The sequence below is a fragment of the Lemur catta genome, chromosome 15 (assembly GCF_020740605.2).
Source record: "Lemur catta isolate mLemCat1 chromosome 15, mLemCat1.pri, whole genome shotgun sequence".
NCBI classification, from domain to species: domain Eukaryota; kingdom Metazoa; phylum Chordata; class Mammalia; order Primates; family Lemuridae; genus Lemur; species Lemur catta.
Window position 1 is genome coordinate 35,428,504 of NC_059142.1, and position 22,913 is coordinate 35,451,416.

General features: G+C 45.0%; 1 protein-coding gene across 3 annotated transcripts in view; it reads right to left on the minus strand.

The window, feature by feature from the left end:
• IGF2BP1 (insulin like growth factor 2 mRNA binding protein 1) overlaps window positions 1-15,994 on the minus strand; it is a 41,639-nt gene extending 25,645 nt beyond the window's left edge. For 2 of the 3 annotated variants that reach the window (XM_045526254.1, XM_045526253.1), the window contains exons 1-2: window positions 15,515-15,689; window positions 14,330-14,390 (exon numbers count right to left, since the gene is read on the minus strand). In XM_045526254.1, coding sequence (XP_045382210.1) covers window positions 14,330-14,390; window positions 15,515-15,689 — 236 coding nt within the window. Of the gene's footprint in view, window positions 1-14,329; window positions 14,391-15,514 lie in introns of all 3 variants that reach the window. The other variant, XM_045526252.1, reaches the window with a different exon arrangement.
• Window positions 15,995-22,913: the final 6,919 nt, after the last annotated feature.

Consider the following 22,913-nt stretch of genomic DNA (forward strand, 5'->3'; position numbering starts at 1 on the left):
TAATTTGGGCACAGGATTTAACTTGCAGAAGAGCTAACTAACTACCCTATAATACGGCTGGATGGTTGTCAGATTTGTTAGCAGGGTAAAAGGGTAGTCACCAAAAGTTTTCATCTTGCAAAAAGTCAACTTGGTTGAGGGCAGGCAAAGCAGCAAAGGTGTGCAAGGTGTGAACTGGTGGTAGAAAGCAAAACTTTGCTCAATTCCCATATCTCAGAAATGAATGCTTTAACAAACAAGCCCCCAGGCTTTTTTCTTGCCCATCTGGGCAGCAACAGGAGGCCAAAACAGAAGCTCTGGGACAGCCCAGATCTTTCTAGACAAATCCAAGTCTGCCTCGGCCAACTGCTACCCTCTCTCTGCATCTAGCTCTCTGCCTGGACTCTTGCCCTTTAACCTTAGAGTGGTTCCTGAAGGAGAGCTGGAGCAAAGAGTTGGGGGTGAGAGATGTGGAGAAACTAGAATAAACCTTAAGTGTGGGGACAAATGGAACGAGGTGACCCAATGTGAGCAGTACAGCTGAGCCTATCCGCTGGAGGCAGAGATGTGGGGAGCTGGAGAATTCACCTTCGGGGACATTGCTCACCATCCCTCTCTGGGTGGCAGTGGAAGAGTTTCCAGGATCTTCTCTGGGGTGAGGAAGGTTAATAAGCTCTGACAGAGGAAAAGGTGAAGGAGGGCAGAAAGAACATCTCCGGCCCCAGCCTCACCTCAGTGGAGCTGCTGGTTTAGCTCCTGCCATGAAGGTGTGAGCATCCCTCCAGAGAGCTTAGAAGCCCACACTGGTCGGGGCACTCTGGGGCCCCGAAACCCGGCTGAGGATGGAGTTACCACATCCTCAGGGATGCCTGGGAAACGGAGAGGCGGGGGTGTCTCCTCAGGGGGGAACAGCGAGCTTGGACAGCCCAGCTCCTAAAGACAAGGATTTTGAGGTGGAAATCTCAGAAATAAGGAGAGGAAACTAGATCCACCTTAAAAGAAATCAGTCTTCTGCAACTCCCAACACTGCTCTGAGAAAAAGACCCTACCGGAAACAGGGTGGTCCTTGGAATCGTCAGTGTTCCCTGTGTAAGGATGAGCATGTATCTGGGTATACATTTAAAAAATAACTTAATCTCTCCTATTAGGCTAGAGAACCCCTGGTTGTGTCCCTCAAGGGATCCAACAGAGACCGGCTGGTGGTCAGAAACCTAAGGAGGCCGGGTGTTTGTGTCTTCCTGGCGGGGTAATTCTTCATCAGAACAGCTCCTCGGACAGGGATGCCCTTCCTGAGTTCGGCCTGGCTTGGAGTGGGGCAAAATACCCTCTCTGTAGAGGTCTTTCTCCCTAGGCCAGGGATTCAGTCCGGGAGGATTGACAGTGCCCTCCGAGATCGTTCGACCCGTCCTCAGGCAAGAAAGGGCAGGTCTCTACGAGCCAAGAGGCCCTAGGCCGCGCGCAAGGCCTTCCCGGCCTGGGGCCTGGGGAGCGACGGGCGGCAGCGGCAGCACTGGGGGGCTGCAGCGCGGTGCGGGCAACTGAGGAGGAGGAGGAGGAGGAGGAGGAGGAAGAGAGGTGCCTGGAAGGGCGGCGGCAGCTGGGGCTGGGGGAGGGGAGTGCGCAGACGGCCTGCGAGGCTGAGGCTGAGGCGGGCGTTGCCTGCGCCCCACGGGGCGGCCCCTTCCCCAGCCCCTCTCACCTCACCCGGGGGAGCTGAGCACTCACCCTCCCACCCCAGGCTCTGGGTGGGCTGAGGATGCAGAGTGCGAGGAGGGGGACAGAAGATGCCCCCCACTCGCCTCTGCTGCAGGGCTCGGTACAGTCTACAATGTTGGTACCCCGACTCGCTCCAAACCTGTCCAGCGGGGCCCAGGGGCCCTTGGCTACCCGCGCTGGGCCCCGAGGGGGAGGGGACCCACGCCCGGGGCTGCTGGGTGGGGGTGGGGACCAGGACTTTGCCCTTTGTCTCTCTCCAGAGCCACCGGCCGGCAGAAACCCGACCCCATGGCGAAGCCAGGCAGCCAGCGAGGGCTAGGCTCCCCCTCCGGGGTCCTTTAGTAAATCCAGACCCGACCTCCCTGTGGTCAGGGCCGTGACTGAGGTGGTCCTGTGGGGGAGGGGGCTTCCCGCCTGCACACAGGCCTGCAAGCATTTAAGTGGGAACCGGTTGGGGGTAGGGAGCCAGGGAGCCGGCTAGAGGCTGGAAGTGGGGCCGCAGAAGCTGGAGGGGAGAAAATGGCCCGGGAGGCGGCATTCCTTAGAGACCTCGGCTGGGCTGCGGGAGGAGGCAGGCCGGGGCAGGGAGGCCTCCCACTGAGAGGGCAGGAACTGAGAGGCCTGGGAGTGGGGAGGGGGCACGGAACTTAGGAGCCTTCCGGAGCCTGGAGAGCAAAGAACCCTCTCCTCTCCTCCCGGGGCAGGTCCCCACCGCCTTCTGGGAGGCCCTCCAGCTGAGTTACACGCAGAAGAGCCACACTCGCCCCCATGCAGACAGAGTAGGCCATTTGTCTGGGGGTGAGAACGACCTGTCAGCCCTTTTGGGGTGTCATCACTTAGTGATCTTATCAATAACTCACCTTTGCATTAGCATTTTAGAGTTCTTTACACACACACTCTCCTATGAACCTGAGAGTGACCTGACCTCAAGAGACTGACTTGAGCCTCTCAACAACCAAGAGAGACTGAGAATATTATTATTTCCATTTTGCAGGTCAGAAAAGAGGCTCAGAGGTCAAGTGACTAGCCTAAGGTGACACTAGCCAGATAAATGTCACTACATCGTGCAGCCCGCTACTGCTTGCCAGGAAAAAAAGGTAAATGGGTTCTTGCTCTTTAGAAACTAACATGTATAAACTATGAATTATGATTCTGTAGGCATGTAACAAAGGTCAACTCTTTGTCCCTTCCTGCAGGGAGGAGGGAGGAGGGAAAAAGGAGGGGAGGGGAAGCATCTCAATCCCTGCCCTTCCCCCCAAGCGCTCATTTTCCCCTGGGTTGAACCCAAACAAAAGTGGGGGGGGAGAATCAGCCAAAAGCTCCAGCCCTGGTCCCTTCCAGAAGTGTCAAAGGATGGAGGCTCTTAGAACTCAAAATACTTATCCAGCTTATTTCATGAGGTTTCTGGAGATGGGGGAAGATTCAGGTGAGGAAACAGAGGCCCAGAAAAAGAGAAACTAACCCCAGATCCCACAGCTTACATATCTGGGAAAGGAAAGGCTGAGGCTGACGCCTAAATCCTAACCCCACTCAAGTCTTTCCTCCACTTCGCTCGGCTCCCCCGTGGGTTATTTCATTCCAACAGCAGAACTCTTAGTTATCCAGACAAGGGGAGAAGGTTTAGACCCATTTATCTCAATTTTCTTCAACCACTCAAGATGGCCTGAAAATGGCACCGGTGAGAGGAAAATACAATGCAAAGCAGGTATGAAAGGCCAAGGGGAGGAAGGAGGCTCAGAGCAGGGAGGAGTTCATGTTAGGCATGTTTTTGTTTGTTAAGCTTTTCTCCCCCAAAAAAGCTCAAGAAAAACTCAGCCTCTCTGAGTGCTACAGGATCACCTGTTCCTGAGTGCTAAGAATGTGTGAAAGTATGTCCTTGGCTAAGTTCTTTTAATCAGAGCTTCAGTTTCTTCTGTAGAACGAAGATGATAATATCTTTTGAGTTCTTTCTGGGATTCAGTGAAGTAATGGTGCCACGCTCTGAGCAGACAGATACTCAATAAATGCTCCTATAATTATAGAAGGAGCTCCTTTGACCCTCATCACCTTGCACAGTGCTCAGGAACAAAGATGTTCAGTAAGGGAAATAAACAGGGATGGCCACCCTGCCTACCTACCTGAGAGCCTCATTTCTGTAACTTCTTGCTGGATGCTGCCCTCCCTCTTCTAAAATGAATTTTCTGCCCACAAACAGCTCACACACACACACACACACACACACACGACTCTTAATCCGCTCCTCTGTTTTTTCTGCCTAGCCTCCAAGACCCAGCTTAGCGACAAGCTTCTGTCCTCTCTGAGTTGCTGAGATTGTGGGCTTCCCATGTTAGTGCATGGACTCCTGGCCTCTGAGCTGTCCCTCAGCTTTTCCTGGATCTTAAGTGAAAGCTTTTCCTGGATCTAAAGTCCCTGCTGGAGGGCAGGGACTTGTCTTGTACCTCCCTCTTTTGGGAGACTCCCTCTCTCGACCCGTATGTCTCCCTTCTCTCTTCTCAAAAAGGATACCCAATAATGCTAAATAAAAACCCAATAAATAAATAATCAATATTTTATGCAGGAGAGGGGTCAGGCAAAGGCTCCCATTTTCTTTAGGATAAAGAGGTAACCACCATGTGTGAAAAAGCAAAACTGGCAATGGATTTTAAATGGCCATTTTTTGAATCCCAGAACGACTAGTCATTGAAAATGGCCAGGGAAGGAGAAATAGAGAGTTATCATTGAATGGGTATATAGTTTCAGTTTTGCAAGATAAAGAGAATTCTAAAGATAGATGGAGGTGATGGTTGCCTAACAATGTGAATGTTCTCAGTATCACTTAACTGTACACTTAAAGGTGGTTAAGACGCTAAATTTTACCTTTTGTGTATTTTATAATTAAATATTTTAAAAATACTTCCCCTTCTTTTGGCTCGGTGCCATGGCTCACGCCTGTAATCCTAACATTCTGGGAGGCTGAGGCAAGAGCATTGCTTGAGGTCAGGAGTTTGAGCCCAGCCTAAGCAAGAGCAAGAACACCTCTCTACTAAAAATAGAAAAATTAGCCAGGTGTGGTGGTACACGCCTGTAGTCTCAGCTAGCCTGTAGTCCCAGCTACTCAGGAGGCTGAAGGAAGAGGATTGGTTGAGCCCAGAAGTTTGAGGTTGCAGTGAGCAATGATGATGATGTCATTGCACTCTACCCAGAGTGAAAGAGTGAGACTGTCTCCAAAACAAAAAAAACCCGAACAAACAAACAAAAATAAAAACACTCCTACTTTGGATTGAGCAAATAAAAATTTTAAAAGGAAAAATACCAAGGATAAAGGGGAAAAACCTAAATGCTTCCAGAGAAAAATCATCAGATAAATTATATTTCTTCCCATCGCCACTATAAGACCAAGGTCTTTCACTTGTTCCCCATTGTATTTCTAGTACCTAGCAAAGGACACATCATGCAATAGTAGACTCTTAATAGATAAAGTAAATGGATGAATGCACGCATGCGTGAATGAACTAATACATGTTTACAGGTACCAAGCTTTGCAGCAATATGCAAGTTATCACGGAAGTCGGCTCCATTTTGTTAAATATTTTCTCCCGTGGCTTTTAGTTGTAATTATTTATTTATTCTTTTACAAACATCCGAAAACTGAGAAATATTTATTTTTAAAATTATTTTTTAAATGGCCAATGACTAAGTGACAAGGACCCCACACACACTCCCAGGGCTAAAGTTGCTGACTGTGGGAATTTTAAGAGGACAGCAAAGGAGCTTGGGCCTAGACAGTGGGCATTCCTCTTTTAGTCAGAAGTTAAAAGGAAACTACATACTCAAGATGGCCAGCAAGAGGGGCAAGGGAAGGAGAGTGAAACAAAGCAGTATCTCAGAGATATGAGCAGTTTGTGAAGATCATTCTGTTCCACCCCCTGCAGACCCCCAGAGCTCATTCTGGACAGAAATCACTCTACCTTATTCTAAAAAGCCAACAGAAGCAGCATCTGTGGATCAAATGGTAATAATCACAGGGAGGAAAACACTATAGGTAAGATAATGTCAGTCAGCTAGATTTTCTTTTCTTTACATTAAATAAAAAGTTGCTGGAATGGACACTTAATAAGAGTACATTCTTCTGAACCCAGCTGCTTCCCCAGCCAACATCCTAGTACATCAAGTCCTAGCTCGGAATACACTGGCTGCAGCCACGACAGCCACGTCTCTTTGTGAAGAATCATCTTTGCCCTTTAATTTAGGGCTCCATCTCCAAATCTTGCCAAAGCAACTGGTCTCTATTACAGTTGGACTTCTCCTCTCAAGCAACTTAGAGACCTTTAGGAGGAAGTAGAATAAATACTTCTAACTTTGAATAGACATCCTCAACAAGTTTACTCCACCCAACAGCCCCCATTTCAGTTCCTGTCTCCCCTCCTTTTCTCCTCCTCAGAGTCCCTAATGGAAAGTTGACAAGCCCCAAGCAATCCCAAATGCCACTCCAGAAAGAGGCAACACACATCATTCCACATAAACTAATTGTAAAACCCTTTATAGTAACTGATTAAAGTCACAAGCCTGTTAAAGGGCAAAAAGCCACATCCGGATGAGAAGCCCTTCCCCTTCCCACCCCAGTGAGAAAAGGTTCAATCCTCATTCCCTGGGCGGGGGCTGTGGGCATGTGCGTGCACCCACCCATGCACCCGCAGTGCAGTGTGCACCCTTTGAGCCGGGAGGGCTGAAAAGAGCAAGTGGGCATGAAGGTGGATTCTGGGCTCATCTTTGGGGGCTGTTTCCAGACCAGGGAACCAGGGAGAAAAATATGAGGCCACTACAAGGGTGGAAGAAGGAGGGAACAATGTATACAGTCACCTTCCGGGTATCCAGAATCCCCAGTGCTAGAATGCCTACTTTATCAGCTTACCAAGAGCAGAATATTAAGACAAACATACTCACCTCGCACCAGATTTTGGGGGGGGGGGTGCTGCTCTCATTCCTTCCTTCCCTCCTTCTTCAGAGAGATCCCCAAAAGGATTCACAAGGTCCCCCTCATCCTGAATTCTTACAACACCTACCTTATCTGCAGTTAGGGTGATTCCCCTCTCACCAGTATCCTACCTTACATGCACCTTTAACAGTAGCCCTTTAGTGTGAAATTTCAGCTGGAATCTGGCCCAGGTTCAGGGCATCAATGACAATAGAATAAATGGCCCATTTCCCCTAATGAACAATTAGTAGCATACTCCACCATGTTTGCCTCATCTCCCCAAGCCTTTTTTCTCAGAGGATGGGCAAGAGACCTACTGAGGTGGGGGTGTGGGGGGATTATGATCCAGGAGGGGCTCTGTGGGGTTGCCCTGGTGAGCCTCATTTCCCTCCCCCAAAAGGTAGCTTTTCTGTTTTGCATACAGGTAGTTATCAAAGCACCCTACACATTCCCTTCAACATGCCTATCCATCATTGTTCCATATAAAATACTACCAAATTCACGTTAAGTACGCTTAAACACCTTAATCCAGTGCCTTAGCTACATGCCCCAAGCTGACACATAACATGCAGTACAAAGACAGAACCACTCATGGACACATTTTCAGGCATCTATACACTGAATTGGTTCTGATTCTCATGGAGCTAACCACAGCTGTATGGGGCAGGGCAGGGTAGGGCACAGAACTGTAAAGCTTCGAAGAACACACAATGGCCAGGGCAGGAGGCAGAGAAGTCAATGTCTACAACAAAATAATAATGATAACGATAATAGTACTGTGTACTACTATTAGCACCTTACAGTTACAAAGATTGAGCTCCTGCTTTTAAACACTTAATTCTCCTGGGAGGAAGACCCTTCCTCCAGACCCCTGTGGAGTAAGAGACCTAGGATCCATCCTAAGACTGACCTAACAGAGCCTCCTCCTTTGAGCCTTAAGAATCTTAAATGATTCCTATTCTCCTTATTCCTCTTGCCAAAAAACTCAGACCGCACAAACAAATCTTACACATAAATTTCTGAGTTCTCTGATTTCTCCACTTACAGATACTAACTATATCCAATCAACCAAACTATCCAATCAAATTTCACTCAGACTTAACATTTGCCATTTCAAGTGGCCAAAACATCTGGATGAATGATTAATTTTTTTTAACTGAAATTGATTCAAAATGAAAAAAAAAAAGTCTGAAGTCCTCCTTAACCCTCTTTTCCTAAGGAAATGGAGAAAGAGTTGACTAGAATTCACTGAACAGACACGATTGAAAGGGAAAGAGCATACGGAGACATCCCCACTTCTGCCTCCTCTGTTAGTTGACTTTTATCCACAACCCTCCTCTAACCTAGGAGCAAAATTCCCAGCCATTCCATATCAGGCATATCCCTTATATGCCTTCCAGCCACCAAAATGCCACTTGTCTAATAACCAGACTTGTCCTAAGAGGTCTTGAAAATATCTGCACAGTCCAGTCAAATTCTTTTAATCATCCAGCTGTTTGCTCTGTATTTCATTCAAAAGCAGTTTATTATGGCCAGCCATGCTCCTGGGAGCCTGGATTTCTGCAACAGGACTGCGTTTCTGATAGTATTTGTTCTGCATACAGTTACACTTCACTGTGTTGCAATCAGGTTTTCTCTAACTGTATTAAAATTATGGGGTCCAGACCTACTTTTCCCTATGATTTACCTGTAATCAACACACATTTTCTTTCAGTGGTCTGTTTAGGGTGATAGCTTGTTCCAGCCTGTTGTATTTATTGCAAACCTACTGTGCTGCAAAGGTAGGAAGCAGGTCTTACAAAGCTGGCTCTGCCAATAAATTTCAATGCTAGAAATACCCCATTCCACCCACTAAAAAGTACACAGTCCCCTTTGATCAAAATCTGCAAGACCATCCAAGTTCTACTAGGGTGGAGTCACCAACTGGGACTAACACAGCTTCTGGCTGGCAATGCCACCTTGAAATGGTGTGTCATCAGAGGAGTTATGTATAAGATCATTTCTAGCCAAATCAAACCTTATCAATAACCAAATGATCACACACTTCGGAGTGCACATTTGAGAGACCTTTCTTTCTGTTTTTGACAAGCATTTAAAAAGGTGTTGGGGGTGAGAAGAAAGGTGGAAATGGGTGGGGTGCAAAAGTTTATAAATAACATGGAGTCAAACACTAGCTGAGATCCTGGGAAAGATCCTCAAAGCCTCTCCAGGGCCAGCTAGAGGACCCGTTGTCCATCTTTTGCAAGATAAAATCCATCTACGGAACCTCTTGTTATTGTTTCAGTCAGCCTTCAGACAGGCAGACACAGACAGCCCATTTTGTAAAGATTACAGGTTATTTAAATTGGCACTTGACTCTCCAAGGTTGTTCCCCAGGCCAAGGGCCCCTGGCTGCTGGAAGGGAGCAACAGCTACTTGCACCTCCATTTTCTCTCCAACTACTCCCTCGTCCTATCTTCCCTTTACTCACTCTTCCACTCTCCTCCGCCTCTTTTCATTTCACATTTACCCACTGGCCTTTTGCCTTAGAATGGAAAGGTCTTGAGACAGCCCAGCTGCTGGAAAGGGTCTGCACCCCGAAGCTCAGAGAAACCCTCCTTGTGGGAAAGCCTGGGGGTCTTTGGCCTGGGCGCCACAGCCCACCACAGCCAGTGGTCGTGGAGACCAGAGCAGAGCAGAGCGGGTGGGCAGAGAGATACTCAGAAGGCAGGGGTAGGGGTAGGGGCAGGGGATGGGTAGGGTTAGGTCAGCAGGGCCAGCACAAACTCTCCAGGAAGAGCCTCCAGCCTCAGCGTGACTTTCTCTCCTCTCTCTCTCTCTTTTTTTTCCTGACAAGGGAAAGGGAAGGCAGGCAACGCCACCGAAAGCAAAAATAGCCTTGCCCTGGCTCACTCCACCACCCCGTCTTCTCAACTGGTGTCTCTGTCCCCCTCTCCGGTGGGTAACAGTGAGCCTCCAGCCGCTCCCCTTTTAAAGGGGAGCGGGAAATCCACCCCAGCCCCCATTATCTCCCTCTCTCCCTCTCCCCTTCCTCCCCCTCCCCGTCTGGAATTTCCAACTCAGGACTAACTCGTCTGATTTCTCCAGCCTCCCCTGCTGCTTTTTTCCTCCCCTTTTCTCTTCCCAACAGTCCCATCCCAAAATCTAAGCTGCACTTTCTGGAAGACATTAGCCACATTTTAAGAATCTTTTTAAGAGGATGGGGAGCGAACAAGACTGAATTTAAATTCTAACAGCTGGAAAAATGTCTGTTCTTCAAATGCCTTTGGTTCATACATTTATTCTAACAACACTATCACCACCACTACACCACACCACACACAAAAATCAACAGATCTAACCAATAAGTAACTCTTCAACACACAGTCTTTAAGCAAATAGTACTTGCTGTTCTCCCCCTTTCCACTCAACTAAACCAGATCTGAATTTTAAAATATTTTAAAATTGTATACTCATACTAGCCCATCTCAATGGTATCTTTGTCAACAGGCTGTTACCCATTAAAGTACAGAATAAATAAACTCTTAAAAAAGAAGCCTTAAAAGTACCCACACACAGATTCAAATGATACATATTAAGGTAATTTTAAAAGATTAGAAGATTTGAATCAAGATTCTTCCAATTGCTAATGTCATGTATTTCATCTCTGAAACATAATTATAAGTATGTTTTGTTTTTCCACCAAAAGCTGTGCCATTAAAACTTTACATTTGGAACGGTTAACTATACTTTAAATAAATTAGTGATGGGATTGCAATTTTTTCCCTTCTTTACTAAAACATTCTCCATCTGAGAAACCATTAGGATAAAATTTTATTTCTCTAATTTGGGGCAAAAAATAAGGGGTTTTGGAAACCTACAACTCTTCCAAGGGACAGCCAAATATTACTATCTTCAGGGATGTTTCATCTTAAAATACTGACCACCCAAATGATAACTGGCATTTCTCTAGCAGTGAAGAAAACTTCATTTATAAATTTGTAAAGTCTAATTTCTAGGTGGAAATTAAAATGAGAAGACTGTACCCTGATTTCCACCTTTTCTCCAAACAGAACAACTTAGAGATTCAAATACTTTTTTCACTTAATGAAAAGCAAAAAAAAAAAAACCAAAAAACTAATCTAATGTTAATAAGAAAATCTTTTCCCTAACACGGTCATAAATTGTTTCTACTTTAAACTTACTTGTTGAATACTGGTCACATGTATCTTTCACCTTGTATGAGTTATAAACTTTCTTTTTGATTTGCATACTAATCCATAATTACAAAATAAAGTAAAAGTGCCTGAAAAATCCTCCCACTCTAGTATTTTTCATTCACTTGTTTTTTTAACCCCCCTTCATTCATTTTTGGCCCCAAAGCATAAGGGGTTTTCCTTTTCCATTAAATCCAAACCCATTTCTGAAGCCAAAATTTTCAGCTTGTTTTAAAAACATTTAGTGATCCAATTATTTCTTCAGAACCTCCACAAACCATATCTTAAAATAAAATTCAAAATATTTGTTGCCATTTACAAAACATCCCTTCACAAATTTTTTAAGGTACTAAGTTCAGAAAATTAAGGACTAAAATAGGAATCAAGTTTGAACACTTTTGAGTGTTCTCACACTTCTATGAATGGTTATGAGACTAATTTTTGTTTAATAGCTGGAAATTTAAAGTGTTAGCCCACCTCATTTTAAGTCAACTTAAAGGAAAGAATCACCATTAAACTGCCTAAAGAAATCACCAAACTTGAATGCATTTTGCCTAGAGAAATTAATGCAGTGCATCTCTTTCATTTTTTTAATTTAGCAGTAACGCCTTTTATTTTTGATGATATCAATTGTCAAATATGCTATCTTTAGGTTACATTCCTCTAGAAAAAGACACACCACAGTGGCAAGTGTAACAAAAATTTAATTCCCCTAAAAAGCAATAATTTCCCTGAGTAAACAAGTCACACCAAGATGGTATCCCTTTACCTCAAATACTCTTAAGTCTCTCAGAATAAAACATATATAAACCCTTTCCACAACTGTCTTAAAAATTCTTCTGGTTTTTCTCTTTTGTCCCAGTATTTGGCAGTGAATATATACAAGTTCTCAACAAAAAGACCAAAGTGTTAATCAAATTCCAACACTGACTAAGAGGGAGTTTGGTAGGTGATCTCAGAGAAATTTTATGTCATGCGTTTTAAAAATTCAAACTAATTGCTATTTTCAGTTTAAATGTATAGTGTTCAGTCTCTTGACTTCTTAAAAAGGTACAAATCATATCTATCAAATAGATTCAAAATGAGAACAAAATGTATTAACACTTCAAAATCAGGACTGCTCAGAGGTAACTGCTGAAACATATCTTTTGTTTGATTTCCCCCTTTAAAAAAACAAAAAAATTAGGTTGTTGGGTTTTTATGAACCTCTTAGAAATTTAAATCATAATTCATTTGGAGCTGAATGCACCAAGAAAAATTCTCTTCTATTTTAAGCAGTGAAAACACCAAAGTACATATATTATATATAATACACACACAAAATACATACATACAGTTGTTCATTTTGCTTAAAATATGTTAGTCATAACTAACTAGTTCCTGTTTTATACATCCATGAGATTAAAAAAGCCAGTAACAAACCTAACTGAAAAAAAATACTTTTCAGACACAGACTAAAGACACATACCACAACATGCTTCCTCAAAGAACACAAAATGATAGAGCAAACTGACTTAATGCAAACAAACTCTTTTTTAAATCCTGAGACTTCAAAACTGATTCATTCTGGAAAAATGAAGTGCCTTCTCATCACCACCCAAAATGAAAAGAAAACAAAACAAAATGGACTTAAAGTTTGGACCCAAAAATTATTTAAGGAAGGGAGAGAACACACAGAAGATCTAATTTAGTATGGGTGTGGAGAGGCAGTTTTTTTACTCAGTCATCTCACAAACCCTCACCCCATTCCAACTCAAAAAAGAGCCCTCAGTAATGCATTTTGGAGGGAACAAGAATGAGCCTAGAAATGGCTTCAAAGCAAGCAGATGGCTTGGGGAAAAAAGATCCATAAATACAGGAGACCATGAAAATTAAAATATAAATGTTTTGAGTTCCATTTCATCACATTTTGCTATTTTTCTTGGTTTTCACTTCATTCCCTTTAAAATTTAAGCCATCCTCAAGAGCAAAAGAAAAAATGTCCACATACGCCAGAATGCCAGTTATTCTGGATACTTTTTATCAACACTCAGCTTTCAATTCAAGTATCTATAATCTCAAGAAATCTACTAGTGTCAGTGTATTAGTTTCTCTTATTCTCATCTCCAGGAAATGTTTCAAAATAATAAATAAGACTTCTTCCTTCAAATTTTATTGCCTGCTTACTCCTAACTATAATTGCCTTTCCAGTAACAAAGTATTTCAAGCATTTAAGGTTAAATCATAAACTCTACAAATGTACTAACAAGCCACATTGATCATCTATCGATACAATAGTTCCAAGTTACGTAAGTATCTCAAACTAAACCACTGAACAGATTTTCATCTCCCGTTAAACTTCCCAGATTCTCTTAAGTGGCCCCCCTAAAAAAGTCACCTTCCACCTTCCCACCCAGAAAAGGCCAGAGACTATTCCAGATGAATGGGGGTTTAGGGTCAAAGATTTACTGGGGGCTGCTTTCCAACCAGCAACATGACCACAAACTCTGCACTGTCAACATGTTTAAAGTCTCATTTGAGAAAGTAGAAAGACTCTGCCCTTATACTTCCCAGCTCGAGTTCAAGGAAAGATTTCAGAGTTCAATGAAGAAATCAGTGATTTCAAATCCACTACCAATTTTCTGGAAGCATGATGGAAGTACCCCTTTTTCCTGAAAGAGCATAGAGCGTTTTGGAACAAACACACAACACACACACACACACACACACACACACACACACACACACACCATTCATCCACCGAGTTCTAGACCCTCCAAAGAGCCCCAGCTCACAGCCTGAACACAAAGATCTCACCCCAGATGGTCCCCTTGTAACAATGGACTGAAGGAGTGGGGGTAGGGGGCTCAAAAAGGATAGTACAGCTAAGGCATATTCTTTGGAAAATCCAGTTGGGGCGGGGGTCGGAGGTGGGGGAGGGTGGTGATGTGAGATGTGAGGGACTGGGGGTAGGGGGTCTGTGGAAAAAGAAAAAGTCTTTGCCTGTTGCAGAAATATAAGTAACGCAAAAGCATAAGGGTATTTTGGGGGGGGCCATGAAACTCATTCCACTTCCTCTGGAAAGTAGAAGGGGACTCTCCCCAAAACCATTTAAGAATTATGATGTAGAAAGGATGGGAAAAACAGAAAATGAGGCCTGCTAGGAAGTTGCAGAAATCGCCATGGGTCTGAACTCTTCGAAGATTTTAAGCTTCCCCACAAAAAACGACCCCACACCTTGAACAAAATCCACAAGGTTTCTCCCCTATTGATTTTCCCCCCTTTAATTCTACAAGTAACATCTTTTAGCCCAGACCCAACTTTTTTTTTCCCCCCTTTTACAAGCTGTAAACCACCCATTACAAGATCTTGGCCAATCTTCCCTCCCTGCCCCCAACATCCGGAGTTGGGGGTGGGAAGGCCAGTAATCGGTTTCTTCCACTGGAGACGCTTAAGGACCCCTGAACACAGCCTCTCAGCCCCCCAGAGAAGAGCTCTTTCCTACCTTTGTTTTTTAGGGACCGAATGTTCAATCTCTAGGCGTTTTCCTTGTAACTCTACTTTCCCTAAAGATTAAAAAAAAAATTGATATGAGAGCGTGAACAGGGGTCGGGGGTGTTAAGACGAAGGGGACACTAGGGTAATTCAAGAGTTACTGAGATGCGAGATCTTCCTGGGGATCCACGCAGTGGCTTCCGCAGCCGGACGGGAAAAGGTTGCTCTAGGAATAGTGGAGTCTATAAATTCGTTGTTTTCTTAATTTTTGTTTTGTTTAATCACTTAGGCTTGTTGAGTGGATCGCCCTAGAAGCCCAATTTGGGGAAAGTGCGAGATCATTTGTGTGGGCGCGCTGCCTGTCCGGCTCCCAGATGTGGAGATTAGCAGGCAGGAGAAACGGCTCCCCGTTTCTCAGAAAGTGGGGGATGGCGGGCGGTGTGTAGAATGAAACTTTATTTTTCTGTTGGGCCAAGAAGAAGGGCTTCAGGCCGCGGGGCGGTCACCTGTCGGGGCCGGCCGGGAAGGAGAGGACCGGGGGGAGCGGAGCGGGGCCGGCGGGGAGGGTCCCTCGCGGCCCAGCCTGGGCGTCTCGGGAAGCAGCATGGCGACCCGCCGCCGCCGCCGCCGCGCCACCCCGCTCACGCCCCACTTTCAAATCAAAATGGCTCAAGCCCCAGGCCCTGGGCGGGAGGCGGGACCCCCTTCCTCCCCAGTCCTGGGGAGGGCTGCTGTCCCCACGGACAAGCGGAGAGATAAGGCGCAGTGCGGGGACCCCTTCCACGCCTGGAAAGGCCTACGACTGAGGAGGGAACCTGGGGGTGTTCAAGCTGGGGGGCCGTCCAGCCGCGGATAAGAAGGCGCTGGATGTGGAAATAACGCCCAGCCGGGGGTCGCCTCTGTCACCCCCGCCACTGCTGCCAGTGGGGGCTCCCGCCCCGTCCGTGGGGAGGGGGAGGGGGAACCCGGAGCTTCTCCTCCCGCGCTGGGAGGAGGGGGTGAGGAGATCCCGAGCGTTTCTGCGCGCGGGGGTGGGGGGTCCGCTGTGCGAGGGAGGGGGGCGTCGAAGACGGTAGGTCGAGGCTCGGTGCAGGCCCGAGGGACAGGAGTTGGCGGGCAAGGAGAGAGGAGGCGCAAGTCTCCGTTGTTCAGGGATTTCGTTGTGGTGTTTTCGGGGAGGTGGCTGTGCTCTTACCGGAGAAAGTTTCGATGGCCTTCATCGCCCAGTGCTCGTCGGGGCAGTCCACGAAGGCGTAGCCGGATTTGACCAAGAACTGGCCGCTGTAGGATATCTTGTGCTCCGCAAATACTTTCTCCAAGTCCGCGGGGGTCACGCTCTCGTTGAGGTTGCCGATATAAAGCTTGTTCATGGTGGCGGTCTCGGGGCAGGACGCGGTCCCGGGCAAGGCCAAACGAGCGTGCGCAGGCGGCTAGCCTCCTAGGCCTAGAGGCGGGGAGGCCGGCGGCAGGAGCCGCAAACTTTCTTTGCACCCCACCCCTGAAGTTGTCCGGAGCCCGGGGCGGGGAAGGCGGCCTGAGGGCGCGCAGAGGTCGCGGGAGAGTTCGGGGAGAGCCGGGGAGAAGTGCCCGCGGAGCGCCGGGAGGCGGACGACGCGACGCTGCTGCTTCCCTTCCGTCCGAAACCCCTCGGAGCGGGCTGGTGTGTCACGTTTCTCCGCGGCCGCCCTGGAGCCGCCTCTAAATAAAATCGACTTGAAAAAAAATGGAGCGGAAAAAAAAAAAAAGGCAAAGCCACGTGGTGACAGCCCCCACCCACCCTGCATGGGAAGACCCCCCGACGCCACAGGGCCCCTCGGCCCTCAGGCCAAATCCAACAATCTCCTGCCTGGGGGTGGGGGACTCAACTCACCCCAGGAGTAAACTGGGCCAGTGGGGGCAGCGACCCTGAAGCTCTAGTCGCCCCCTCCCCTTTGCAAGAACCTGGCCCCTAGGGAAGCGCCCCGCCCCCACCCTTCCTCCTACCCCGGCCAGAACTGGGGGAGGGCAGTGGAGCCCAGAATCTCCCTTGTCTTTAAGAGTAAAATGTGCGGTATTTTTTATTCGTTGGGGGGGTGGGGTTGCCCACCCCACCTCGGTTAACAGCTAGCGACTGACAGGCGGGGGACGGCCAAGACAGACAAAGAGAAGCCGAGGACTCTGGGGTCTTCAGAAGGGGGTCGCACGAGCCGGTGATTTAAAAAGAAAGGCGCCTTTCCCCTAGATTTTTTTAATGGGGGGGTCTCCGCCCTCCCTACCGCAACCCCACAAGACTCCCCCGCCTCAGGGGATCCAGGACCGGGGAACACTATGACCGCGCGACCGGGAAGCTGGGAACACGGGGGGACCGCGGTTGGGAACGAGGGAGCCGCAGGAAATCGTGTTTCAGGATCCCCATGGGAGAAAGGGTGGCTCGCACCCGGGGTCCGGTTGTTAAATGATAACGTTTCGGGGTCCTGGGGGAGCGCGCGGTTCTGGCCCGAGATGACCCCAAGAGAGAAGAAGGGTGGGAGGGAAGGAAGAAGGGTGGTAGCTCGGACTAATCCGAGCTAACCGAAGGGGGAGGTCTCAGGGAGGGAGTGACCGGGTGGAGATCCCAGTGGTCCCCCTTTTCCCTTCCAGACTCGGGGACAGACAGGTGGAGTCCTCTACGCCTGCTCCACCCGGGACACTGACTGGGGCTCTCCTAGGGCTGGGTTCGGGTCTCCGAACTTTGTTTAGGGTGCAGGATTCGGATCCCGGCGGGAAGGCGGGAGAGGGGCGGAGGGCGAGGGGGGGCGAGGCCCCGCCCACGTCCCCAGGTCAGACCCGCGGGGGGAGGGGGTAATTTCCGCTCCGTGGACGGGGGAACCAGGGGCGGGAGCTTAGGGGAGGGGGCTACGGCCCCTCCCCCGCCCGTTCCTGGGGAGGGGGAAGCGGATCCGCCCTGGTCCTTTCCCTCGGCTTTGACCAACTCGTTCCGGATCCTCCGGCTCCCGGAGCCCGAGGGAAGGACCCGACTGGGCAAGGGGCGACACGTGGGCGGTCGCACCCCGTCTGGGCGATGGGGGAGGGGGCGGCTCGCCGCGCGTTTCGGAGTCCCGGATACGCGGCGGAGAGCGGGACGCGCGCTCCACGCGCAAGCCCTGGATCTCCGGCAGCTCGGCGAGCGAGGCCAACGAGTTTCTAGCGGCGGGGGCTGGGATGGCGCCAGGGGGTGCCGGAGAGTGCGGCCCGGGGACCCTGGAACCCCCTCGCCCAGGGAACTGGGGAAGATGGGGGTCGACCCCCAGAAATTCTGGAGTCCCCCTTAACAGGGCGGAAATTGGGGTTTTACTCGGGGTTCTGCGGGAGGGAGGAAAATCCTGTGCGGGGCACGCGTGCTGCGAGGGCAGGTGAGGAAGGGGGTCACTCTCCCGTTCCCCAGTCCCCGACCCCATTGTCTCAGTCGCCGGCTGCCTGGGCCGACTCTGCAACACGTGTTGACTACACCAATATGAATGCTTTGAATTTTTTTATTGTTGTTATTTTTCGTTTGCAGAGTCAGTGAGCTGACTCCGACTTCAGCTCACCGCTCTTCTGTCCGATGATTTTATACCGTTCAAAAAGTCGGGAGTTTAAAGACAACATGCAGCACCTTTGTCCCCCTCCCCATTTTCCCGGCGCGCTGAAAAGAAATGGGGCTGGGACGTGGGGGCGGGGGAGGGCTTCCAACTCGGTTTCTCTATCTCCTCCACCACCTTAGGACCCACCTCCCCAAATCAGCGTTTTGTTCTAGCCTGCCACGTGTTTGTCGGATTTTTGTTTTTGTGATATTTTTCTTCTTGTGGAACAACAGGAATTAAAATACTGTAAGCTATTAGTCGCTGAGTAGAAAAAGAATGTTTTCTGTCCAAGAAGGTGGGAGATATCTGTGTCTCACCCCACATCTCCGACCCTCCCCCCATCTGACTCGTAATATTTGGTCAGCTCTTGATCACAAACATAATTTTAAAACCAAACCAATGAGCTGGAAACGGTGCTTGCCACATAGTAGGCACTCAATGGACATTTTAAAAATGAAAAACTAGCTTAATACAATCTGCAGAGAAAAGAGAATTCAGGAAAATTAGAGTCCAGAAAAAAAAACAAATTATCTTGGCCAGAATGTGTGGGTCTGTTGCCCGGGAACTTTTCTTGGTGATGTGTGTGGACTTTTGAAAGGGCCAAAAGATGGTCTCAAAAAGCCTGTTGTATTTCTTGGCCTTTTCCTAAATAGGAGTCCCAAGCCTCTTAAATCTTTTCTGTTATATTGGGGGACAAGGATGAGGGTAACTAGGCAGAGCATCCCAGTTCCCAGAAACTTTAAGTGCTGTTTCCTTCACTTAATTTGAATCTTTAGGTGCTAATAAAAGCACTTCTCAGATTTTCTCCCTAGGGGAAATATCCACTGCTCTATCTCTTTATTCCTAAAACAAAAGCAAGTTACACCCCACAAAAATCTCCATCCAGACCTCTAAATTCCTAGAAAATATAGCCCACCTTTTACTATCTTAGATTCAAAGGGAAACAAAATTTTTTAAAATAATTGAATTCAGTTCACTTCTAAACTGATTTTTTCCATGTAAAAATATAATAGAAGTCTAAATGTTAGCTGAAATCAGCCAGTTTTTAAAATGTATTTTAACATGACAGTAGAAGAGAAAATATAAATTTACTTGAACAGTCTATCTAAAAATTCTTTTAAATTATTTAACTAAAAATTGATCAATTATTGCTAAATTGAAACTGATTAGTTCTTTTTTTTTATTAGTCCTTTTTTTTAAAATCAGCTGTTTGACTGAATTCTAATCCTCTCCACCCCCCAAAAAGGGCTTATGTGTGTATAATCAGAAGCTGCAAAGGCTGCAAGAATAGGAGAGAGAGGAGGCAACTGGGGTGAGATACAGATCTTTTTAGCCCCCAAATCAGTTTTGCCTCAATGACCAGGCTATTTTAGGCTGGGGTGGGGGGGGACTAAATGATGATGATTGATGCCTCAACTCTCCCCTCAGAGTGAGCTCAGCACTCAATTTACCCTGAAAGAAGGGTTCTTTCTTGTCAAGACTCACATTCCTAGGTTAAGGATAGAAATGGGCAGACTTGGGGTACCATAATTTTTCATTTTACTCTTCTTTCTTTTTAATATTAAACCAAACTGTAAACATTACAACTTTTTCTACACTGCTTCTTTGGGAAAGATGAATCTTCAGTGCAGAGTTACATTTAGTTTATGTAAAAGTTACAAATACAGCTGCAGGATAAATTGTTATTTTCCTAAATTATTATTATCTTGTATAATATATATACTGTGTATCCTATATAATATAATAATTATTATTATACTTCTTTCTCCTCTTGTTCGTCTCTGCTTCCTTCACCTTCATTTTTCCTGAAGAACTGTTTGGTCTAGTTATAAAATTCACTTCCCCTCTGAATTCAGAAACACTGAAACTTGACTCCGTTTTAAAGATAGGATTCTGATCCATTTTCCTTTAGTATGAACATACAAATACACACAGGAAAAAAAATTTTAAGAGGATAAAACAACTTTTTAAAATATGGGAAGTAGAAGATTAAAAAGTCAACAATTCCACCATTGGCATACAAAATTAATTTTATTTTTAAATGTTCTTTCCAGCATTTGTCCATTTAAAATAGTTTTAAATTTTGTCATCTTATTTTTATATCTTAATTTTTTACTTACTTTTGTACCATAAGCATTTTCCCATGCTGCTTCAATGTTTTCATAAATATTTTAATTCAGCCCAGTTAATGTACATAAATAATCATTATTTTTAGATATATTACATCAAATTTTTTACTTTTTTGGATTAGCTCCTTTGGATAAATCCCCCAAACATATATTGCATTTTAAATGTAACATTTATCAGTGACTTTTCTGTTTTAAAAGTTTAGTATGTTTTACAAAAGAAAGAAAAAATGGAAAGCAGAAGAGAAATACATTAAAATAGAATTTTTTCTTTTATTTTCCAATGAACCATAATCAATTTTGGGAATAAAATTGTGGTTGCTACAAGATATAGAAAAAGAAAATTTCACATTTCCTAATATATGGCTGCTTTGACTTCAAGGTTTTGAAGCTTTTGGAGGAGTTTGGTTTTTGTTTGTTTGGTTTTTATTTATTCTGTTGTTGCTTGCTTGCTTGTTTTTTTATTGTTACTGTTTTGGGATGTTTTGTTTCTTCCTACAGCTTGAAGACTTAGTGTGGTTCTTTTAAATACCTATAAATTTTGAGAATGTGTAAATTAGTTACAGTTTAAAAGCACATGCAGATTTTTCTCCTGTCAAATAAATAAGGATAATTATGTGTTTAGGAGATCTCATAAAATGTAAGAAAACTGTAAGCAGAAAAGGAAATTTCCTCCTTCAAATTATCATTCATTCAAAAAGTGTTCAATGTTCAAAATCTTAAAAAGAAATTTATTTATTCCAGAGAGAGGACTCAAGAAGAAAAAAGAACAATAATTTGTTTTTCTGTGGGTCTCACAGTGTTTGACAAAGCCTCTCAATTTTTTGTTTTGGCTCAGGTTTGCAATGTAGAAAATCTTAGATAAGAAAGAGAATAATTTATTAACTTTAAAAGTGGAGGTTTCCAAATTAATTTTGCTAGTAAATTAAACTACTCCATCCAGCCCCTATTGACATATATAGAAGAAATGGTCATTAACATTCTTCACACTACACTCTTTCTGCCTTTTGCAATTTTTCTTTTTACTCCAAAATCATTTAGTTAAAAGATAATGAACAATTTTGTTTAGTCCCTACAGCACAAAATGCAAACTAGATCAGTGATTCATTTGGAGGAAAATTGTACAATTCAAGGAAAGACAAGGAAATATATGTTATTTTTAAAATAAAACATATTATAAAAAGCAACAAAAGAGAAGGAATCCATACCTAAATATCATTTAGGGTGGAAATCCTAGTGAGATAATTTTGTTCCTAAAATCTACATATCTTCTAAGTATTTAAAGTATTTTAATCCATAATCAATCAGTAACAATGTCAAACTCCATGAAGTTATTTTGATTTTACCCACACATCATCTATGTATTTTAATACTAAAAGAAATTGTCTAGCAAAAAGTAAATTATTTTTTTTGCTTTTAAAAAATTTTATTCCTAATGATAAGATTAATTGATTTTACTCCTATTTCTAGTTAGGATGTTTTTTTTCCAGGAGCTGCCTCAAATATTTCAGAGTTCTGAAGGCATAATGCTGCTATAGTTTTTATTTTTATAAGTTTAAAAAACTAAGACATGTATCATTTACTAGTATTTCCTCACCAAAAAATTCATTAAAGGAACTTCAGTCTGCCTTCATATACAAAGCAGTTTTACAAAGAAAAGGGACTCAGCCTAATAGTATGTTATTTTTTAAAAAACTGATTGTTTAACTAAACTGAGATATAATTCTAAAAGTGATTTCTGATTTTCATGAGTTAACAATCTAGAAGAGTTTGGGCTCACCCACCTCTCCTATAAACACTTCCACTTGTTAAAAAAATAGATATTACTAGGACAACTTAATTTCCACTCTTAAACATAACCTGGAAATATTTGGTGAACATTTATATGATAAATTATGGAGTACATTTTTATGATTTCCTTTTCATTTCTAAAATGTGTTTACAAAGTGTGTAGAAACAAATATCAGAATTATTTCTAAATTTTAAGAAAAGAGGCTCCTGATCCATCCTTTTTCCTACCTTCCTCTTCCTCCTGCCCCTCCCCCTGCCTCTCCCCTCTCTCTTCCTCCCCCTCCCCTTTTGTTCCTCCATTTTTCTTCCCGCTCCCGACACTGTCAATTCCTTTCCTCCTCCCCCTTTACCTTTACCCTCTTTTCAATTTTTCTTTTTCCTTTGTTGCCTCTCTTCCCCTCTTATTTATTCTCCTATGCCCCTGCCCCTCAACTCATTTCTTCCCTCTTTTTTAATCAATGTATCTATCCAAACTTTCTATCCTTTTTCTTCTCATTCTCCCACTGTCACTGACTTGTTCTCATTCAAACTGTTATTTCTAGTGAAGGGGAAGAATGCAGAGATGCTTTAATTATTTTAGACACCAAAAGGGGAAATTTGGTACATTTTTTTAGAACAATCCCAGGGTGATTCAGACCCCAGAGCTCCTCCACCCCTGTACTCTAAGTTTTTATTAGCTGAACATTCCTAGGCAGTTCTACTTCTTTGTATTACTTTTCTGTCTCTTATGTTGCTTCTAACTAATTTTGTTATTAGCATTTTATGTATCAAATCCTAGAGGGCAAAGACTGTGTATTGCCCAGAGAGTCTAACACAGTGCCGACAGATGTCCAATAAAAATATATTGAATGAGGCATGATCAGTGTGATCAGATAAGACGCTGTGTTCAGCCTGAAAGTGCCCTTTTTAAAAAATAGATAAATAAATACAACACAATCATCAGATGAAATATAAGTAAATTTAGTCCAACACGATGGCACGTGCCTGTAGTCCCAGCTACTGGGAAGGCTGAGGAGGATCCCTTGAGACCAGGAGTTTGAGGCTGCAGTGTGCCATGTGCTTCAGCTGGGCAACATTGCGAGACCCCATCTCTTTT